General features: G+C 35.6%; 1 protein-coding gene across 1 annotated transcript in view; it reads left to right on the top strand.

Moving 5' to 3' along the window:
• PROS1 (protein S) overlaps positions 1-22,198 on the top strand; it is a 76,897-nt gene that overhangs the window by 24,922 nt on the left and 29,777 nt on the right. Inside the window, exons 3-7 of the mRNA XM_045501702.1 lie at positions 474-498; positions 8,788-8,874; positions 11,635-11,757; positions 11,857-11,988; positions 15,456-15,581. Coding sequence (XP_045357658.1) covers positions 474-498; positions 8,788-8,874; positions 11,635-11,757; positions 11,857-11,988; positions 15,456-15,581 — 493 coding nt within the window. The remainder of the gene's footprint in view (positions 1-473; positions 499-8,787; positions 8,875-11,634; positions 11,758-11,856; positions 11,989-15,455; positions 15,582-22,198) is intronic.

Here is a 22,198-nt window from a genome sequence, read left to right as displayed (position 1 = left end):
TAAGGGATTACATGTACAGAAGATGCTAAAAGATAATGTTCACTTTAATTAATTTCAAATTATGGCACTGTTATTCAGCATTAAATCTGGTGTGTGTCATCAGCATGACATGAAATGTGTCACCTGGGTATCTGATCATTATGGAAAAATTAAAGGAGTTACAAATAGAGGGCATATGTTATATTTAACATCTTCAATAGAGCCTGTTTTCAGATTAGAAGCTTTTGTGACATGATTTTATTGATCAATATTGAGTTAAGCTAAGCATCTTATTGACTTAATGTTATTAGTTACCTACTCTTGCTATATTTTATTATAGCAAAAATGTAGTTATATGTAATATATTTGGAAAATGATAGTTATATGTAATATATTTGCACCATTAATACAAAACACATGATAAAATTGAGTTTTAACTGTATAGTGAAATTTAGGCTTGCTAAGATATATTTTTCTCTTTTCTTTCTTTCTAGGATTATTTTTATCCAAAATACTTAGGTAAGTTCAAAGAATCTTAATCATATCATCTTAGAAATGGAAAGGAAGTTAGATTTGATCAAGTCCAATCTTCCATCCATATATTCCATCCAATATAATTTAATTTGCCTTGGGAGTAATATCTCATTTTATATTCAGTTTTGCTGTCCTTTTATTTAAAGACATGTAGAAAAATTTGAAATGGTTCTTTAATTACCATGTGGCATTTGACTTTTAGCCTTTTTCATTCTCATATCTTTCTTATAAAGGTCTATGAGCTGTTGATAAATTATATTTATATATCAGGACATTCTTTATAAGCATGTGAATTTTCATGGATTACCTTTTAAAAATTTTTATTTAATGTTTATTTATTTTGAGAGAGAGAGAGAGAGACAGAGCATGAGCAGGGGAGGGGGAGAGAGAGAGGGAGACACAGAATCCGAAGCAAGCTCCAGGCTCCGAGCTGTCAGCACAGAGCCCAACGTGGGGCTTGAACTCATGAACCGCAAGATCATGACCTGAGCCAAAGTTGGCACTTCACCAACTGAGCCACCCAGACACCCTGGATTATCTTTTTAAAATTGATACATAGTTAACATACATACATATAGTGTTGGATTAGTTTCAGGTATACAACATAATATTTAATATGTGTTTGTATATATTGCAAAATGATCACCCAGTAAGTCTAGTTAACATCCATCACCACACATAGTAAATTTTTTTTCTTGTGATTAGAACTTTTAAGATCCACTTTCTTAGCAACTTTCAAATATTATTAACTGTAGTCACCATCCTATACATTATACTCTAGGACTTGTTTACTTTATAACTGGAGCTTATAGATTATCACTTAATGAAAGGAAAGATCTCTATACTCCCCAGAGCTTATGACAGAAATCATCATAATTTAAATAGTTATAGAAATCATTAGTAGTATCTCTCTTTGAAACATCATTTCACCATTCCCTGAAGTATCCCTACCCATGTTTTGCCTTTGGATACCATTCTGGATTCTCAAGGAGGGAGGTGGTATTTCTACACCCAAATAGATTAGATGATTTCAACTCAATAGACATGAAAGATAACAAGGCTCCAGTTTGCTTTAAGCAAATGTTGAGATATATTAATATTACTTGGGAAAGTTGTCAATATTTCCAAACAATAAAAGTAGACAATAATTTGCAAATCTGCAAAAATCCCCTTTTTCTGATGGAATTCTCTGTAGGTCCAACTTACACAGGCATGCTCTCCCTCCTCCTTTAGGCTCAGAATATTCACCATTTGTACCTCTTTCCACCCAGCTCTTATCCAAGCCAATTTGAGGGTTCAAGCACTACAGAAATGAAAAATCCACCTTGGAGAAAGAATAGTAGAAATGTGATCTTATACGCATTAATAACTATGCAGCTTAGAGTTATTAATATAATGTTGCAAATAACTCTTTCTGTTAAATGCATTTCTCTTGAAGTTAGACGGTTTCATTATAGTTTAGGGCTTTACTTTTTGTTTGCTTTTGTCTTGTTTCTGAAGTTTCAGAGACCATCTTTAGATGGTCTTTAGATTTATACCTTTCCCCTTTTCCTAGGAAGATTTATACTGAAATGATGGTATGTTGTTATATTTTCCCTTCAGGACAATTAGCAAGAGAAGAGCCCAAGACTACTGGTAGAACACCCTTTTAGAACCACGTGCCCTTTTTCATAATTCCTGAAGTGGTTACTCTTACATGTTTTGTATCCATGACGGTCTGAATTCTTACTTATGTGGCATATCCTGAGCCAAGGAGACTTAACTGCAATATACTCCATCTCATTTTATCTGTGTTAACAGTTGGAAGACATCAGTTCAGTGGTATCTCTTAGATCTTCATGGCATGACCCATTTGAACCCATGTTCTGTGGGCTGCGGGGTGTTTTCCAGCTGACTTATTATAATTTCTTTCTATAATTTCCAATCTAATACGTATCTACTGCAAGATCTTAAAATTACTTTACCTGAAGGAGCCCGAGTTTTCTCAGTGGTCAGATGGATAACAGCAATTTACCAATACGTTTCTAGCAAGAAATAACATGAGATGATGTTTTGAAAGTACATAGAGGAATATGTTATGCTAGTCCTTTTTAGTTTTCTTCCCTGACTCCCCCTCTATTCCCATTTTCTTTTTTTCCTTCCCTTTTCTAGCTGCTGATAACAAACTTAGTTTCCTTCAAATTTGGAAAGAGGACACTATAAAAACTGTGTAGTAATATTACTCATGTCTATAGATGTGAAAATGCAGCAAGATTCTCTAAAATCTTTAGCTGCCGTATCTTAAAGAGCAATGGGGTATAGATACACATCCATGAAACAGTTCTCTTCTTTTGTAAAGTTACACATGTAAAGTTACTCACTTTCTAAAACAAAAACTAAGTGTTTATACTGTTAAAATGGAGAAAAAATAGAATATCAAGGCTGCTTCGGCTACTCAATTTTAGGTAGGAATTTACATATTTTATTTAAAAACAAAAGATAATATTTGGCTATGAAAAATTAAAAGCTTAAAAAATAGTATTAATTCTTGTTTCTTAGGTTTATGTAATGAAGTTGTGTTTCTGCAGATATCAGTACTCTAGAAGCACAGACCTTTGATCACAGAGTATATTTGGATGAAGATAAATAACATTTTAATACAGTATTATGTATTCTGGGGAAGTGCCTTTAATAAAATACTTTGCTTTTTTTCTCCTTTTATGCTTCTCAACTTCCTCTTTTCTGGCTCGACTCAACTTTTTCTTCTCTTTGCTTATCTTATGTGGCAGCTTGGTAGAAAAAACAAGTGCAAACAAAGGAAAAAAAAATGAAAACACAAGATGTGGGCTCTACTCCTAGGTCTAAAAATTTCTACTGTGTCAGGTTAAGCAAGTTATTTAGCTTTTCAGGTTCTGCATTTAAATGTACACCATAATTATATTTTCTAACTTTGGACCTATTGGGAATAACAAATAAGTATATGTATGCAGATAGGTTTTTTACTGCATGGAACTGTCTTGAAATGTAAAGTATTATTATTTAACCAACTCATAATATAAAAAATATATACTTTTTATTATGTTTTATTTTTTGATTCATATTTTATATTTGGGTCTTTAGTTATGTATATAGGCATATGCAATGAATCCTACTGCTGAAAACAGAAAAGAAATGCTCTACCTAACTTAAACCTTTCTGTCATTTGATTATGTGCATTCTAGAGGCCAATGGCCCTAATTGGAAACAAACAAACAAACAAACAAACAAACAAAAACTTTGTAATCCTGTCCTTGGTAAATCTAACATAATTTTACTAATTATCATAGCTCATTCAGAAAACTTGCAGCAAGATAAGGACACCTAAGAAATTAGACCACTAATACTAACACAGTGGGCAGTGTTTAGATTTAGAGATTCAGAGGCTTAGAAAGTGGTTCAGTTTATCCACATATCCTATGTGCTGCACTGGAAACATAGAATTTGGTCAGAAATACTCTGGGGCTTCATTATACGAACATAAGTTTTTGAGTTGTGTTCTTTCCTTAGAAAATAGAATAAATAACTCTACCATTTATATGAGCCTTTAAAATATCACCTGATAGAATGGATGATTTTATTAATGGGAGAGAAAATTTTTGGAAAAAATGCTAATTCTGAGCCTAAATATAAACGTTAGAAATAAGTTTTAGTTATTTAGTTCTTGCCAAGTTGGCGAACTAGCCCAAACTGCTGACTCCTTCTCTTAAAATCATCTCAGGAGAAACATTGGCATTCCAGGCCCTAATGATAACAACATAAAATGAAAAACAACAAGAAATGTGAGGAATCCATGGGTAAGCTGAAGTCTGGATTTACCTAGTGTGTGTGGGGACTGGGCGGTGACCTCTGAAGCAGCAGTGAAAAAACACATTGAAGAATTTACAAGATGACCTAAACATACAAATCAAGAAAAATTCTTAAATTTGACACTGAATAGCAAAAAATAATAACAAAAATAGACATGGAAATAAGTTAAAAGGAAAACAAAACAAAAGAGAACATTCACAAAAGCAAAATTGCATTTGGTGCAAAGGTTATTAAGTTAGCCTGATCTTTAGCAAGAATAATTAAGGAAAAAGAAAAAGGAGGAAAGAGGAAATGCCAAAATAGAAGGTGTAGGATAAAAAGAAGAAATACTAGAAGTCCAACATTGATTGAATTTATAATGGTAAAATAAAGAGTATCATAAAATAAAATATAATCACAAAATAATACAAACAGCTATACCAAAATATATGTGAAAACTTGATAAAATGGATACATTCCTAGAAAAGTAGGAAACATCTATAATTTTACATGAAGATATAGATAACTTGGTTATAAATAACTAGTGAAAAAGTAAAACCTCAACCAATCTTCCGGATCTCCTAGATCTAGATGTTTTAGAGATGACTTCTTCCAAATTAAAAAAAAAAAAAAAAAAGTTAAATTTTCTCTTATAAAATTGCCCTAGAAGAGAGAATAAGATTCTATGCTGTGAGCTTATTCAGAAAGGCTGATATAATCTTGATTCCAAAATCAGGTAAGGGGTGCCTGGGTGGCTCAGTCGATTAAGCGTCTCAGGTCATGATCTTCAGCTCAGGTCAAGATCTCATAGTTTGTGGGTTCAAGCCCCACACTGGACTCTGCTGACAGCTGGGAGCCTGGAGACTGCTTCGGATTCCGTCTCCCTTGCTCTCTGCCCCTCCCCCACTCATGCTCTGTCTGTCTCTTTCAAAATTAAATAAAAATTAAAAAAAGTCAAAATCAGGTAAGAACAACACAAGAAAATAATATGATATCCAATCTATCTAAAATGTATCAAAGAGAGTATATCATAATAAATTAGGTTTATTCCAGAAATTTAAGAGTGGTTTAACATCAGAAAATCTATCAATGTAATTATCCATGTAAATAGTATATTATTACTTCAGTTCATACAGAAAAAGCAGTTGATAAAATTCAGAGCTTAATTATAAAACCTTTTTGCAAACTATAATTTTCAGGGAACTTTCTGAACTTGGTGAAGGTTATACAGAATAACCATATAATTTACAAATTTTGATACTTTTGTCCAGGACCAGTACTACCCAGTACTAGGACTGTTCTGGAAATATTGCCATGTATGGTCACTTTAATGATATACACACAACTGGAGAGAAAAAAAGAAGGAAAGAAAGAAAAAGAGGATGGAAAAAAAGGAAGAAAGAAGGAAGGAAAAACTCAAAATCTGCAGTAATTATACTTACTGGGTAAAGTTTAGATATAGTCTATGGTTGAGGGCAAGAAGAGAAGCACTGGAAGTTATAGCCAATGAAATAAGGAAAGAAAAAGAAATAGGAATTGTATAGCTCATGAGCAAAGTATATACCTAGCATTAATTATAACTGATACAATGATATGCCTAGAAATAAAAATGATCCATAGACAATATATTAGAACACATAGGAGATTTTTAGATAGCTCTAAGACTAGCCTATAAAAATCAGTAGTAGTTCTTACACAAATAGTAGTCCACTAGAAAATGAAAAGATGATACCTTTTTCTATAGCTGCAAATTCTGTAAGATCTCTATAGAAAAAATTTTTTAAACTTGAATTAAGGATATAGAGGATGAACTGAAATCATGGAAAGACATTTCATGATCTTGAATTGAGTAATGCTAAAGAGAGATCAGTTAACTGCAAATTGATCTACATATTCAAAGCAATCCCATTTAGAATTTCAGATTTTTTAAAGGAATTCAGTAAGTTCACTTTAGCATTTAAATCAGGGAATAAAAGTTCACCTATGTCTATATAAACCTTTAAAAATATAAAAGGAGGAAGTACCTCATCAAATATTAATTCAAAGCTATAAAGAAAACCATATAATATTGTCAGAACATGTAGACTAATCAACCTAGAGAGTTCAGAGACCCATGTATATATGCCAACCTAATATCTGATAAAGATGACACCACAAATCACTGTGGGTTGTTGAGAAGATGGTGTGGGGGAGAATGGCTAACTCTAACCAGAAATATAAATCTGGGTTCCTAAGTACCACCAAATGTAATGATGTATTCTAGGTGGAATAAAGACAAAAATGTTAAAGACAAACCATGAAATTAAAGAATTAACACAGTAGAATATCTTTGTAATATCTTTGTAATCAACAGCATGGAAAAACACCTGCAAATTCACAAACCATAAGGCAAAGCATTTGGTAAATTTGATTACAACAAAGTTAGGAACTTCTCTTAAAAGAGACGTAAAAGTTTAAGAGACAGATAATAGAATGAGAGATGATATTTATAAATGTTTAAATTTCTGCAAACCCACATGAACAATAAATAACTGCCAATAGAAAAATGGTTAGTAAGTAATGAAAATTTTCGGAGGAGGAAACTCAAAAATTTTTTATTTCTTTATTAAATTTTTTAATGCTTATTTATTTTTGAGAGAGAGAGAGAGAGAAAGAAAGAAAATGAGCAGGAAAGGGGTAGAGAGAGACACACACACACAGAATCCAGAGCAGGCTTCAGGCTCTGAGCTGTCAGCATAGAGCCCGACTTGGAGCTCAAACCCACAAACTGTGAGATCATGACCTGAGCCGAAGCTGGAGGCTTAACCACTGAGCCACCCAGGTGCCCCTCAAAAGTTTTTTAGATGACATAACGGTATGCTGCATCTCACTAGAAATCAGAAAAACAATATGCGATGTCACTTTATTACCTATTCTGGCAAAAATTAGACAGCCAAGATATAGAAATTCTTGTGCTCTCTGGTGGGAATGCACCTCTAGAGAGTCACAAAGTACCTGCCTATCTAATGATCTCACAATTCTGGACCCCCCAGGCATCTATTTCTTATGCATATACTAATGAGACACATATGAAGATGTCCATCACAGTGCACCTGTGGAGGTGGGATGTTGGGGGCAACCTGAGTATCTTTTATTGGTAGAGGGGATTATAAAAATGGTCGTTGCTTGCCATGGAGTAATGTTTAACAAGCAATAAATTAGAAACAATAACTTCTATGCAGCAGTATGAAGTGCTCATAAAAATATAGTGCCCCCTTACCCCCTGACTTTGGATGGCCCCTGGGATTGCTTTGATCAGTAGACTGTGGCAAAGGTGACAAAATGCCTCTTTCATTGGCCTGGCAGTTTCTGCTTTATTCCTCTTGGAAGTTAGCTACCACGAAAGAAGTACCACTTTAGGACCAGCCTGCTAAGAGAAACCCAACCACAGTGAGAAGCCCTGAAACATGACATGTGTATAGAGAGAAATGCCAAGGATCCTGAGCTGTCAGCCATGTGAGTGAAAAACCATCTGGGAAGTGGATCTTCCGATCCTAGCCACCCTGGCTGACTCTTATGTGCAGCAGGGACAAACAGCCCAACCAAACCCTTTCTAAATATTTGACCTAAAATTTAATCTAAAATGGAGTTGTTATTTAAGCTTCTGATTTTGGGGGTTATTAGTCAGCAAAAGATAATAAAAATACCACTTTTTTAGTAAGTTGTGATTAGCTGTACAATGAAGTAAGATATATACGTGTATATATACATACATATATATTTATACAATGTTGTCTTGAGGGACTATTGAGAAATGTTATGTTGTTGAGACTAAATGACTCCTAGTTAATTTAAAGTATATAAGTAAGTATTTTATTTTATTTTTTAAGTATATAAGTATTTTATCTGTTATTTCAGCTGTTATTGCTGCCAGATTGCTCTAATTTCCCGGAGTTGTAGTGAGGAATAACATGAATGAAGTAAACCTACTTTGTAATACTGAGGCATTACACAAATATTATTATATTAATCTATATGCAACACTAGGAGAAGTAGAAGTTGCCTACAGTGACCAGAAACACTAAGTTAGTCTATTGATTTAATTATAGATGCTTTTAAACCAGGCTCTGATCTACAGATTTGAGGGTAACTTTAGGTCTCTGCTGCGGAATGAAGAACATAGACTTATTTGCGAATAAATTTTTTCGTTAACCTAAGATCGTTTCACTTCTTGCTTTAAGGTTATTCTCTGAGAAGAAGCTTCCATAAACCTGTCTTTCCTTATTGTCATCTGTATGTATTGTCATCTTGCTTATAGATACTTAATTTTTCAAAAAGGTGGATGGAAACATTTAGGGCTCACGTTTTGAATGCTGAATCCTATAAATCCACAGGAACATAAATATTCTATCACTTTGGATAATTTCTACTTCCACCATGATTTCAGATGAGGTAAATGTATCTACTCTAAGATTACATTTGTGTTTCCAGATTGTCTTGGCTCTTTCCGAGCTGGATTGTTCACTGCTGCACGTCAGTCAACCGATGCCTACCCTGATCTAAGGAGCTGTGTCACTGGTAAGCACTGCTGTCGTCCATTTAAGTAACAAAACAAAACAAAATAAAAATCTGCAAGTAAATACACCATGTAAATATACTGATGTTTAAAATCAACGAATGAGCCCTACAAGACTTGTTATGCCCAGCAAGGAGATATTGTTGACATCATTTGGAAAAGTGTTTTTTCAAATGCATATGCTGCTCTTTTACTCAAAATAAATATTCACCTAAGGTTTAAATTGAACAGTGTTCCTTGTTTACTAAGCTTTAGGTCATTGACTTCAGAATTTTATTCCCAAACAGTTTTATTTTGGATGTTGTTGCATAATCATGTAGTATGACCAAATGTTACGGTTGATTGATAGGTCAAAGTGGAGCCGTGTTTATTCTTCTAACTTTTGGCATCAATAACATAAATGTGAAAACTGTTTGAATATCAAATTAGCCTTCTCCCCCTAAAGTTCACATAGGGCCTAGTGGTAATTCTGGTAGATTATTTGTCTCTCATTACCCATTTTCCCAATTGAGGGTCAAAGAGACAAAGGTGAAATTGCAAGGTGTAAATTAGGATGTTTATCTAGTGAACATTGTACATATAGCATCGGCATTATCTAAATATTCATTTATCTGCATTTTCTCTAATTTTAAGTTGGTTTTAATTACACAGGTAAAACAGTTTGCTGAACAAACATATTTAATTCATACTTTATTTATTTTAAAGTTTATTTTTTGAGAAAGTGTGAGTGGGGGAGTGGCAGAGAGAGAGAGAGAGAAAGCCCTGGTGGGGGAGGGGCAAAGAGAGAGAATCCCAGTCAGGCTCCAAGCTGGTAGTGTGGGGCTGATGTGGGGCTCAAACTCATGTACTGTGAGATCATGACCTGAGCCTAAGTTGGATGCTTAATCGACTGAGCCACCTAGGCACCCCTACTTTATTTATTTATTTATTTATTTATTTATTTATTTATTTAATTAAAAAAAATTTTTTTTAACGTTTATTTATTGTTAAGAGACAGAAGTAGAGCATAAGCATGGGAGGGGCAGAGAGAGAGGGAGACACAGAATCCAAAGCAGGCTGCAGGCTCTGAGCTGTCAGTACAGAGCCAGAGGTGGGGCTCGAACTCACGTACTGTGAGATCATGACCTGAGCTGAAGTCAGATGCTTAACTGACTGAGCTACCCCAGGCATCCATACTTTATTTATTTTTAATTTACCAAAATATATGAAAATAATTTGATAAGTTGCTAATTAGCTTGTTTTCTATCATTGTAACTAATACCTATTTTATTACTACTTTTCAAAAAACTTGATGATTTTATGAGGATGTTTGTTGAAAAATTGGGTAATTAGGTTTTGGTTAGTTTTAAAACTTTTTTTTTTTTTTTTTTTTTGCAAGTCACAGAAAATTCCTTAGCCAACTTAAGCAAAGGGAAATGTGTTAGAAGGATGGAAGGAACTTGCAGAGTTAACTGGGGAGGCTTGAGAAACAGATGTGGAAATGTACAGGAACCAAGGGACCATTGCAGTGTCTAGTGGAGGTAGAGAGACCACAAATTAGTAAAGAAGCAAATGGGCATATCATTTAAGATCATGATAAGGTGCTATAACATTTTATGAAGAAAATAGCCTTCCCCTGGGCATCACCAATACTCTGCTACCTGTTGTCCAGTGTCTGGAAACCACTGTTTTATGTATTTTGAGCAGGAAGATAAATCTAGTCCATGTTACTTCTTCTTAGCCAAATTGGAAGTCCCAAATTCATTTTCTGTTGATACTGAGTAGTTTTATTTGTTCTGCACACCTCACTGAATCATTTTAAGGATCAAATAAAATAATTTATGTGAAAAATATCAAATTACAGTTAAGTACTCTCTATATTTGCAAATAAAGAAGTAGTTCCCTTTTGCAAAATAATTATAAAGGTTTGTTTAGGGGAATCAATTTTTTTTCAGGAAGTTATGTGTTTTCTTTCTTTTTTTTCCTTTTTCTTTTAATGTTTTATTTAAATTTCAGTTAGCCAACATAAAAGCAATATTAGTTTTAGGTGAGCAATATAGTGACTTGATACCTACATACAACAACACCCTGCGCTATCACAATCGTAACTCCAATTCCCATCACCCATTCAACCCATCCCCCCACCCATCTCCCTTCTGGCAACCATCAGCCTCTTCTCTATAGTCAAAAGGCGGCTTCATGGTCTGCCTCTCTTTTTAAAAAAGAATGAAATCTTGGGGCACCTGGGTGGCGCAGTCGGTTAAGCGTCCGACTTCAGCCAGGTCACGATCTCGCGGTCCGTGAGTTCGAGCCCCGCGTCAGGCTCTGGGTTGATGGCTCAGAGCCTGGAGCCTGTTTCTGATTCTGTGTTTCCCTCTCTCTCTGCCCCTCCCCCGTTCATGCTGTGTCTCTCTCTGTCCCAAAAATAAATAAACGTTGAAAAAAAAAAATTAAAAAAAAAAAAAAAGAATGAAATCTCTCCATTTGCAGAAACGTGAATAGAGCTGAAGAGTATTATGCTGAGTGAGGTAGGTCAGTCAGAGAAAGACAGATACCATGTGACTTCATTCATATGTGGAGTTTGGAAAACAAGGCAAACAATCATAGAAGAAAAAATAAATATGGACTCACTTTTCTATGAAAAAGTGTTACTTGAAGGAAGGGGTTGTAATTTTTTTTGGTATTGATTACAGGCTTCGTGCACAGGATTTCTATTAAAGGGCATATAATTCTTTTTTTACCATGGCACGTGGTAAAATTAAATAGTTGTCTATCTCCTTCAGCCATTCCAGACCAGTGTAGTCCTCTACCATGCAATGAAGATGGATATATGAGCTGCAAAGATGGCCAAGCTACATTCACTTGCGTTTGTAAATCAGGTTGGCAAGGAGACAAGTGTGAATATGGTACGTATGGTAAACCCGCCTGGCTCGTCCGGATTGACCTCCTGGGAAGTTCTCCAAAGGCTTTATCTCTTTGAAAACAATCTGTTCTTCCCTTCTTAGATATAAATGAATGCAAAGATCCCTCAAATGTGAATGGAGGTTGCAGTCAGATATGTGATAATACACCTGGAAGTTACCACTGTTCCTGTAAAAGTGGTTTTGTTATGCTTTCAAATAAGAAGGACTGTAAAGGTAAGTGTGAGAGCAAAGTTCCGCTACAGGAATTTCCCCCAGAAAATGCTTGGAACTCTCTGGTTCTAAGTGCTTCTAATATATATACGTTATTATCCACCTTGAAGGCTTATGATACTAGGGGACTGCCTTTTAGGTTAATGTTTATACTCATATTTTGTTATTTATAGAATTTTTCAGTGTTTTCTTATTATATTTTATTACTGAGTATTTTATTGTTTTCTTACTGTGTGTATGTGTGTGTGTGTGTGTGCCTGTGCACGTTTGAATAAAGAATTTCATCAAATGGTGATAACGTGAAGTCTCAGTGCAAATCCTTGCTTACTAGAGTCTTTGCAAAACCATTGTTGGTATTTTTGTCAGACACTATAATATGATGCCCTTTATTCCAATAAGGTAAACATCTATACAAAGTATACACCATCTATACAAAGTAGTGCACCATAATCCAATCCTTCATAACCTCTCCCACTGTGGGTCGTATTTCCTTGTTAGAAATACCTTTTGCGTATCCAGTATAAACCTTTCCTCTTGCACCTTATCTCCTGTTGCAGTTTTGGGAAAGATGAAGAACTTGTTTTCTTTCTCTTTATACATTTAAGATCTCATCTTTGGTCATAACTATTTTTTTCCTTCAGATTAAAAAAAATTCCTGTCAGGTTATTTCAGTAAGTCATTTTACTAGTGTATTTCTTTTGTTTTTCTTTGTCTTTATGTTTCCCTTCAATTTTTACTTTTTCTTTCTGCCTATTGTCCTTTCTATTTGACTCCTTTATCTGCCATAGGTAAATATTCAAATATTTGTGCTAGGTGTGTGGATGACTAAAAATGAAATTTCCCAGCCTGGAGTTAAATTTTGCCTTTAGAAATTGGGAGCAATTTTCCCTTTCTTTCCATCCTCCCTCCCATGCCTCCTTCCTTCCCTCCTTCCTTCCTTCTATTCTTCCTTCTTTCCTTCCTTCCTTCCTTCCTTCCTTCCTTCCTTCCTTCCTTCCTTCCTTCCTTTCTTTCTTCCTTCCTTCCTTCCTTCCTTCTTCCTTCCTCCTATTCCTCTTCTTTTTTCTGTGAGGTTGAAAATTTAGTAAGTTAAAACATAAAGTATCCTTGTTCAACTTTATTCATATCTGCTTTGGGAAATCCCCAGATTGAATTCATACTCAAGAGATGATCTGTCCCTCATCGTACTATAATGTTTAGTATAATTTACTATATTATTTAAAGTGCAGTTTAATGACTCTAAAGTGAACTGCATTCATTAACAATTATTCCTGAACCATTGTCCCAATTTGTGAATATACATCTTTCTCATCTGCCTATTTGAAGGTCTGTTTGAGGTTAGAAATTTAGAATACCAGTATTGTTAGAACACATTATAGAAAGCCATCATAATGCAGGAACCATATGCATTCTATAAGCAAATAATACCCATTTATACTTCTGCATCTTAGTACTTGAATGGTCTGTTCTTCTAAAGAAGTTGTAACTTATATTTTTAATTAAAAGGTATTTAATTCTTATCCATTGAGTTAATACACATGTATGCAAATTATTACAAGAAGTTCTCACACATAGAATGTCCCTGATGACCAGAACATGTGTTCTGGTATACTTCATTTACGCAGTCTTTTTTTCAAATATGTTTTTCTTATTAATCTGTTTTTTTTTAATGTTTGTTTTTTGAGAGAGAGAGAGAGAGAGAGAGAGAGAGAGAGAGAGAGAGAGAGATGGAGCATGAGGTGGGAGAGGGATAGAGAGAAGTAGGCACAGAATCCAAAGCAGGCTCCAAGCACAGAGTCTGATGGCGGGGCTTGAACCCCTGGACCGTAAGATCATGACCTGAGCTGAAGTCTGATGCTTAACTGACCGATCCAACCAGGCATCCTGATTTACAGTCTTTATCTGTAAACTAGGTGATAGAAGAATATGTGTATAGCTATTACAATAAGGCCTTTGCCAAGATGTGGATATGCTTGAGATCAAGTTGCCAGTAATTGTCTAAAAATGGAAGAATGAAACTTTTTATCAGACATTAGATGTCAGTGTAGAGTAATAAAATCAACGTACTATAACTTGGACTCATATGATTTAAGTAATTCTCTGCAATATGCCTGAAACCAAATAATTTTAGTCATATGTTTTTACTATTTTATTTTTAATGTTTATTTATTTTTGAGAGACAGAGCGTGAGCAGGGGAGGGGTAGAGAGAGAGGTGGACACAGAATGTAAAGCAGGCTTCAGGCTCTGAGCTCTCAGCACAGAGCCCGATGCAGGGTTCGAACTCATAAATCATGAGATTATGACCTGAGCTGAAGTTGGTCGCTCAATCCACTGAGTCACCCAGGCGCCCCTACTTTCATTTAAAAATATGGATTTAATAGCTCTTTAAAAAAATGAATATTTTATTTGAGGTAATTGTAGATTCACATACAGTTGCAAGAAATTATAAAAAGAGATCCCATGTACTCTTTGCTGAGTTTCCCTTAATAGTAACATTCTACAAAACTATAGTACAATATCACACCTATGACATTGACATTGATACAGTCATGATACAGAAAAATTCCCTTACCACAGGAATTGATTCAATTATTTCTGTGCATGCCGTTTTTTTTTTTTTTTTTTAGCTAGAGTATTATCTGAAATTTTGGTTATTAGTCTGTGAAAAAATTAAACTCTCAATTTTTTAGAGTAGAAAATATTTTTCCTATTCTGAACTTGTCTGTCTCCAGAGATTACAGATGAGAAAAGTTCACTAAAATAATTACATCTCCATTGAACTATTTCTGTTTCTTGCTTTGTTTTTCTCATAGTTGTTTTTATCTAGCGACTAGCTGCAATCAATACTTTATTTCCTACTCTACCATGTAATATAATAAATGCGTCTGAAATTTCTGGATATTAATTTAGCACTAAAGTTTGTATTGGGATTTTATAAATACTTTGAGACCTTACTCAATTCCATTTTAAATTTGAATCACTCTTGAATACTTTAGCCAACAATAATAGTATGCAGATTTAGCAAGTGTATATTTCCAAAGGAAAAAGTGACTGATGAGCCACCTCTTTTTTATTTTTTATGATTGTGATAATACAGAGTGAATCTACTTTTAAGAACATACTTCAAAAACATGCATTTAGGGGTATATATTAAGAATATGGTGAATCTTTTCTCCCATTTATTCATGTAATGTAACCTGGTAGATAAGAAAATAACTACAGCCCTCTCCTTTTACATAACTATAAAGAACATAGCAAACATCAAATTCCCTGTATGTGTGTATGAAGAAATCATATTTAGTAAACTAAAACATGGTGACAGATTTAAAATTTTGTTATTCCCAGGCCACTCTCTTTTCTCATTACATATATTAAACTAGATCCAGGAAACGCAAATCAAGCATTCTTTGCTAGTATTCTCTGGCATGGGAAAAAATATTTTTTTTTAATCTATTGGTTTCATTTATAGATGTGGATGAATGCTCAATGAAGCCAGACATTTGTGGCACAGCTGTGTGCAAGAACATTCCAGGAGACTTTGAATGTGAATGTGCTGAAGGCTACAGATATAACCCCACATTAAAGTCTTGTGAAGGTAGAGTTGTGGTGGTATCATTGTTGATGGCGCAGAGGGTGGGTTTGAGTCCTGCTTTCCTATTAGAAGCACTGGTTCTGCTTGAAATCAGCAATCAGATGTTCTACGATGGCAAGCTCCGTGATGTAGCTTGGTCGGTTTGGGGGTCGTTGGCTTCCTTCCAGAATAACAGTACGTAAGACACATGGTCTTTAAGTCTGGGGTTGTGCAGTCTGTTTGCCCTCAAAGCTGTGTATGAATTGGAGATCTCCCGTGGATGATAAAAAGACGTTCACATCATTTAAATAATATTCAAAGATGAAAAGCATTTCAACCTGGAAGGAAAAACATAAGCAAATGAAAGATAAGTTGAAAAATCACACGGGTGTTACATGGATGGTTAGAAACCTTCAGGTGTATGCCAAACTTTTGGATGATTTTCTGTGCATGTATTATTATGTCATTTATTCTCAAATAGGAAATGACGTAGTTCTGTGATAATTAAATACGTGTAAAAGAAAAATCTCATCATAATTAAATAACTGAGCTCTAGAAATTTGAGAAGTATTGATTAGTACTGTCAGCATCTGCGCATTTGGGAGAGCCCTTTGGACTCATTACTTCATTTGGCTGAAGGCGCACTGCCAGGTGTGCCCCAGAGGCTTAGATATTTGGGGGATTTTTTTATTATGGATATATGCAAATACACTCATATCCTCCTTTAAATTTTGTAAAATTTCAAAATAAACTTAATATCATAATTAAAACTAATCAAATCAATAGTGATTTTTCATAGTGGAGATATATATACATATATATACACATGTATATACATGTGTATATATATGTATATATGATATAAGATACCCTTTTAACCATTTTTAAGGGTACAATTCAGTGGCATTAATTGCTTCCACATGGTTATGGAGCCATCAAGGCTATCTGTTTCCAAAACTTTACATCATCCCAAACAGAACTCTGTAACCATTAAGCAATAAGTTACCCCTCCTTCCTCTCCTAAACTCTAATCTACCTTCTGTCTCTATCTACTTTTTGGGAGATAACCTTTAATCTAATTCCTCTCTATATTAATTTGCCTAAATCAATAGTAATTCCAGAATAGTTTTTTTTTCTCAAATATATGTGCTTCTCTTGATATTTTGATGTTTTACCTCCCATACACTCATCAAAAATTATGCCCTCCACATACCATCTCTGTTCTCCCAAGACTCCAGATAGAAATTACTGTGGTAATATTCAGATTTATTATTAGCCAACTTCATTGTGTATATTGTAGTTTTATTCAAGAATGACAGATTCTTTTTTAAAAAAAGATGCATGTGTGGTACCTATGTACAATATTCAAAGTACTTTATATGTCATTTATTTTTTTTGTAAATCATTTATTACTTTGGATTTGGCAATAGGTTTTTTTTTGTTTTTTTGTTTTTGTTTTTTTTTTTAATATATGAAATTTATTGTCAACTTGGTTTCCATACAACACCCAGTGCTCATCCCAAAAGGTGCCCTCCTCAATACCCATTACCCACCCTCCCCTCCCTCCCACCCCCCATCAACCCTCAGTTTGTTCTTAGTTTTTAACAGTCTCTTATGTTTTGGCTCTCTCCCACTCTAACCTCTTTTTTTTTTTTTTTTCCTTCCCTTCCCCCATGGGTTTCTGTTAAGTTTCTCAGGATCCACGTAAGAGTGAAACCATACGGTATCTGTGTTTCTCTGTATGGCTTATTTCACTTAGCATCACACTCTCCAGTTCCATCCACGTTGCTACAAAAGGCCATATTTCATTCTTTCTCATTGCCACGTAGTATTCCATTGTATATATAAACCACAATTTCTTTATCCATTCAACAATTGATGGACATTTAGGATCTTTCCATAATTTGGCTATTGTTGAGACTGCTGCTATAAACATTGGGGTACAAGTGCCCCTATGCATCAGCACTCCTGTATCCCTTGGATAAATTCCTAGCGGTGCTATTGCTGGGTCATAGGGTAGGTCTATTTTTAATTTTCTGAGGAACCTCCACACTGCTTTCCAGAGCGGCTGCACTAATTTGCATTCCCACCAACAGTGCAAGAGGGTTCCCGTTTCTCCACATCCTCTCCAGCATCTATAGTCTCCTGATTTGTTCATTTTGGCCACTCTGACTGGCGTGAGGTGATATCTGAGTGTGGTTTTGATTTGTATTTCCCTGATAAGGAGCGACGCTGAACATCTTTTCATGTGCCTGTTGGCCATCCGGATGTCTTCTTTAGAGAAGTGTCTATTCATGTTTTCTGCCCATTTCTTCACTGGGTTATTTGTTTTTCGGGTGTGGAGTTTGGTGAGCTCTTTATAGATTTTGGATACTAGCCCTTTGTCCGATATGTCATTTGCAAATATCTTTTCCCATTCTGTTGGTTGCCTTTTAGTTTTGTTGGTTGTTTCCTTTGCCGTGCAGAAGCTTTTTATCTTCATAAGGCCCCAGTAATTCACTTTTGTTTTTGATTCCCTTGCCTTTGGGGATATGTCGAGTAAGAGATTGCTACGGCTGAGGTCAGAGAGGTCTTTTCCTGCTTTCTCTTCTAAGGTTTTGATGGTTTCCTGTCTCACATTCAGGTCCTTTATCCATTTTGAGTTTATTTTTGTGAATGGTGTGAGAAAGTGGTCTAGTTTCAACCTTCTGCATGTTGCTGTCCAGTTCTCCCAGCACCATTTGTTAAAGAGACTGTCTTTTTTCCATTGGATGTTCTTTCCTGCTTTGTCAAAGATGAGTTGGCCATACGTTTGTGGGTCTAGTTCTGGGGTTTCTATTCTATTCCATTGGTCTATGTGTCTGTTTTTGTGCCAATACCATGCTGTCTTGATGATGACAGCTTTGTAGTAGAGGCTAAAGTCTGGGATTGTGATGCCTCCTGCTTTGGTCTTCTTCTTCAAAATTACTTTGGCTATTCGGGGCCTTTTGTGGTTCCATATGAATTTTAGGATTGCTTGTTCTAGTTTCGAGAAGAATGCTGGTGCAATTTTGATAGGGATTGCATTGAATATGTAGATACCTTTGGGTAGTATTGACATTTTGACAATATTTATATTTCCAATCCATTAGCAGGGAGTGTCTTTCCATTTCTTTAAATCTTCTTCAATTACCTTCATAAGCTTTCTATAGTTTTCAGCATACAGATCTTTGACATCTTTGGTTAGATTTATTCCTAGGTATTTTATGCTTCTTGGTGCAATTGTGAATGGGATCAGTTTCTTTATTTGTCTTTCTGTTGCTTCATTGTTAGTGTATAAGAATGCAACTGATTTCTGTACATTGATTTTGTATCCTGCAACTTTGCTGAATTCATGTATCAGTTCTAGCAGACTTTTGGTGGAGTCTATCGGATTTTCCATGTATAATATCATGTCATCTGCAAAAAGCGAAAGCTTGACTTCATCTTTGCCAATTTTGATGCCTTTGATTTCCTTTTGTTGTCTGATTGCTGATGCTAGAACTTCCAGCACTATGTTAAACAACAGCGGTGAGAGTGGACATCCCTGTCGTGTTCCTGATCTCAGGGAAAAAGCTCTCAGTTTTTCCCCCTTGAGGATGATGTTAGCTGTGGGCTTTTCATAAATGGCTTTTATGATCTTTAAGTATGTTCCTTCTATCCCGACTTTCTCAAGGGTTTTTATTAAGAAAGGGTGCTGGATTTTGTCAAAGGCCTTTTCTGCATCGATTGACAGGATCATATGGTTCTTCTCTTTTTTTTTGTTAATGTGATGTATCACGTTGATTGATTTGTGAATGTTGAACCAGCCCTGCATCCCAGGAATGAATCCCACTTGATCATGGTGAATAATTCTTTTTATATGCCGTTGAATTCGATTTGCTAGTATCTTATTGAGAATTTTTGCATCCATATTCATCAGGGATATTGGCCTGTAGTTCTCTTTTTTTACTGGGTCTCTGTCTGGTTTAGGAATCAAAGTAATACTGGCTTCATAGAATGAGTCTGGAAGTTTTCCTTCCCTTTTGATTTCTTGGAATAGCTTGAGAAGGATAGGTATTATCTCTGCTTTAAACGTCTGGTAGAACTCCCCTGGGAAGCCATCTGGTCCTGGACTCTTATTTGTTGGGAGATTTTTGATAACCGATTCAATTTCTTCGCTGGTGATGGGTCTGTTCAAGCTTTCTGTTTCCTCCTGATTGAGTTTTGGAAGAGTGTGGGTGTTTAGGAATTTGTCCATTTCTTCCAGGTTGTCCAATTTGTTGGCATATAATTTTTCATAGTATTCCCTGATAATTGTTTGTATCTCTGAGGGATTCGTTGTAATAATTCCATTTTCATTCATGATTTTATCTATTTGGGTCATCTCCCTTTTCTTTTTGAGAAGCCTGGCTAGAGGTTTGTCAATTTTGTTTATTTTTTCAAAAAACCAACTCTTGGTTTCGTTGATCTGCTCTACAGTTTTTTTAGATTCTATATTGTTTATTTCTGCTCTGATCTTTATTATTTCTCTTCTTCTGCTAGGTTTAGGCTGCCTTTGCTGTTCTGCTTCCATTTCCTTTAGGTGTGCTGTTAGATTTTGTATTTGGGATTTTTCTTGTTTCTTGAGATAGGCCTGGATTGCAATGTATTTTCCTCTCAGGACTGCCTTCGCTGCGTCCCAAAGCGTTTGGATTGTTGTATTTTCATTTTCGTTTGTTTCCATATATTTTTTAATTTCTTCTCGAATTGCCTGGTTGACCCACTCATTCGTTAGTAGAGTGTTCTTTAACCTCCATGCTTTTGGAGGTTTTCCAGACTTTTTCCTGTGGTTGATTTCAAGCTTCATAGCGTTGTGGTCTGAAAGTATGCATGGTATAATTTCAATTCTTGTAAATTTATGAAGGGCTGTTTGTGACCCAGTATATGATCTATCTTGGAGAATGTTCCATGTGCACTCGAGAAGAAAGTATATTCTGTTGCTTTGAGATGCAGAGTTCTAAATATATCTGTCAAGTCCATCTGATCCAATGTCTCATTCAGGGCCCTTGTTTCTTTATTGACCGTGTGTCTAGATGATCTATCCATTTCTGTAAGTGGGGTGTTAAAGTCCCCTGCAATTACCACATTCTTATCAATAAGGTTGCTTACGTTTGTGAGTAATTGTTTTATATACTTGGGGGCTCCGGTATTCGGCGAAGGGACATTTATAATTGTTAGCTCTTCCTGGTGGATAGACCCTGTAATTATTATATAATGCCCTTCTTCATCTCTTGTTACAGCCTTTAATTTAAAGTCTAGTTTGTCTGATATAAGTATGGCTACTCCAGCTTTCTTTTGGCTTCCAGTAGCATGATAAATAGTTCTCCATCCCCTCACTCTCAATCTAAAGGTGTCCTCAGGTCTAAAATGAGTCTCTTATAGACAGCAAATAGATGGGTCTTGTTTTTTTTATCCATTCTGATACCCTATGTCTTTTGGTTGGCGCATTTAATCCATTTACATTCAGTGTTATTATAGAAAGATACGGGTTTAGAGTCATTGTGATGTCTGTATGTTTTATGCTTGTAGTGATGTCTCTGGTACTTTGTCTCACAGGATCCCCCCTAGGATCTCTTGTAGGGCTGGTTTAGTGGTGACAAATTCCTTCAGTTTTTGTTTGTTTGGGAAGACCTTTATCTCTCCTTCTATTCTAAATGACAGACTTGCTGGATAAAGGATTCTCGGCTGCATATTTTTCCTGTTTAGCACACTGAAAATATCGTGCCAATTCTTTCTGGCCTGCCAAGTTTCAAAAGAGAGATCAGTCACGAGTCTTATAGGTCTCCCTTTATATGTGAGGGCACTTTTATCCCTTGCTGCTTTCAGAATTTTCTCTTTATCCTTGTATTTTCCCAGTTTCACTATGATATGTCGTGCAGAAGATCGGTTCAAGTTACGTCTGAAGGGAGTTCTCTGTGCCTCTTGGATTTCAATGCCTTTTTCCTTCCCCAGTTCAGGGAAGTTCTCAGCTATAATTTCTTCAAGTACCCCTTCAGCACCTTTCCCTCTCTCTTCCTCCTCTGGGATACCAATTATGCGTATATTATTTCTTTTTAATGTATCACTTAGTTCTCTAATTTTCCCCTCATACTCCTGGATTTTTTTATCTCTCTTTCTCTCAGCTTCCTCTTTTTCCATAACTTTATCTTCTAGTTCACCTATTCTCTCCTCTGCCTCTTCAATCCGAGCTGTCATCGTTTCCATTTTGTTTTGCATTTCATTTAAAGAGCTTTTCAGCTCCTCGTGACTGTTCCTTAGACCCTTGATCTCTGTAACAAGAGATTCTCTGCTGTCCTCTATACTCTTTTCAAGCCCAGCGATTAATTTTATGACTATTATTCTAAATTCACTTTCTGTTGTATTATTTAAATCCTTTTTGATCAGTTCATTAGCTGTTGTTATTTCCTGGAGATTCTTCTGAGGGGAATTCTTCCGCTTGGTCATTTTGGATAGTCCCTGGAGTGGTGAGGACCTGCAGGGCACTTCCCCTGTGCTGTGGTGTATAACTGGAGTTGGTTGGCAGGGCCGCAGTCCGACCTGATGTCTGCTCCCAGCCCACCGCTGGGGCCACAGCCAGACTGTGTGTGCCTTCTCTTCCCCTCTCCTAGGGGCGGGATTCACTG

Source organism: Leopardus geoffroyi, chromosome C2 (assembly GCF_018350155.1).
Source record: "Leopardus geoffroyi isolate Oge1 chromosome C2, O.geoffroyi_Oge1_pat1.0, whole genome shotgun sequence".
In the NCBI taxonomy this organism is placed as follows: Eukaryota; Metazoa; Chordata; class Mammalia; order Carnivora; family Felidae; genus Leopardus; species Leopardus geoffroyi.
This window is presented reverse-complemented; position numbering and strand designations above follow the sequence as displayed.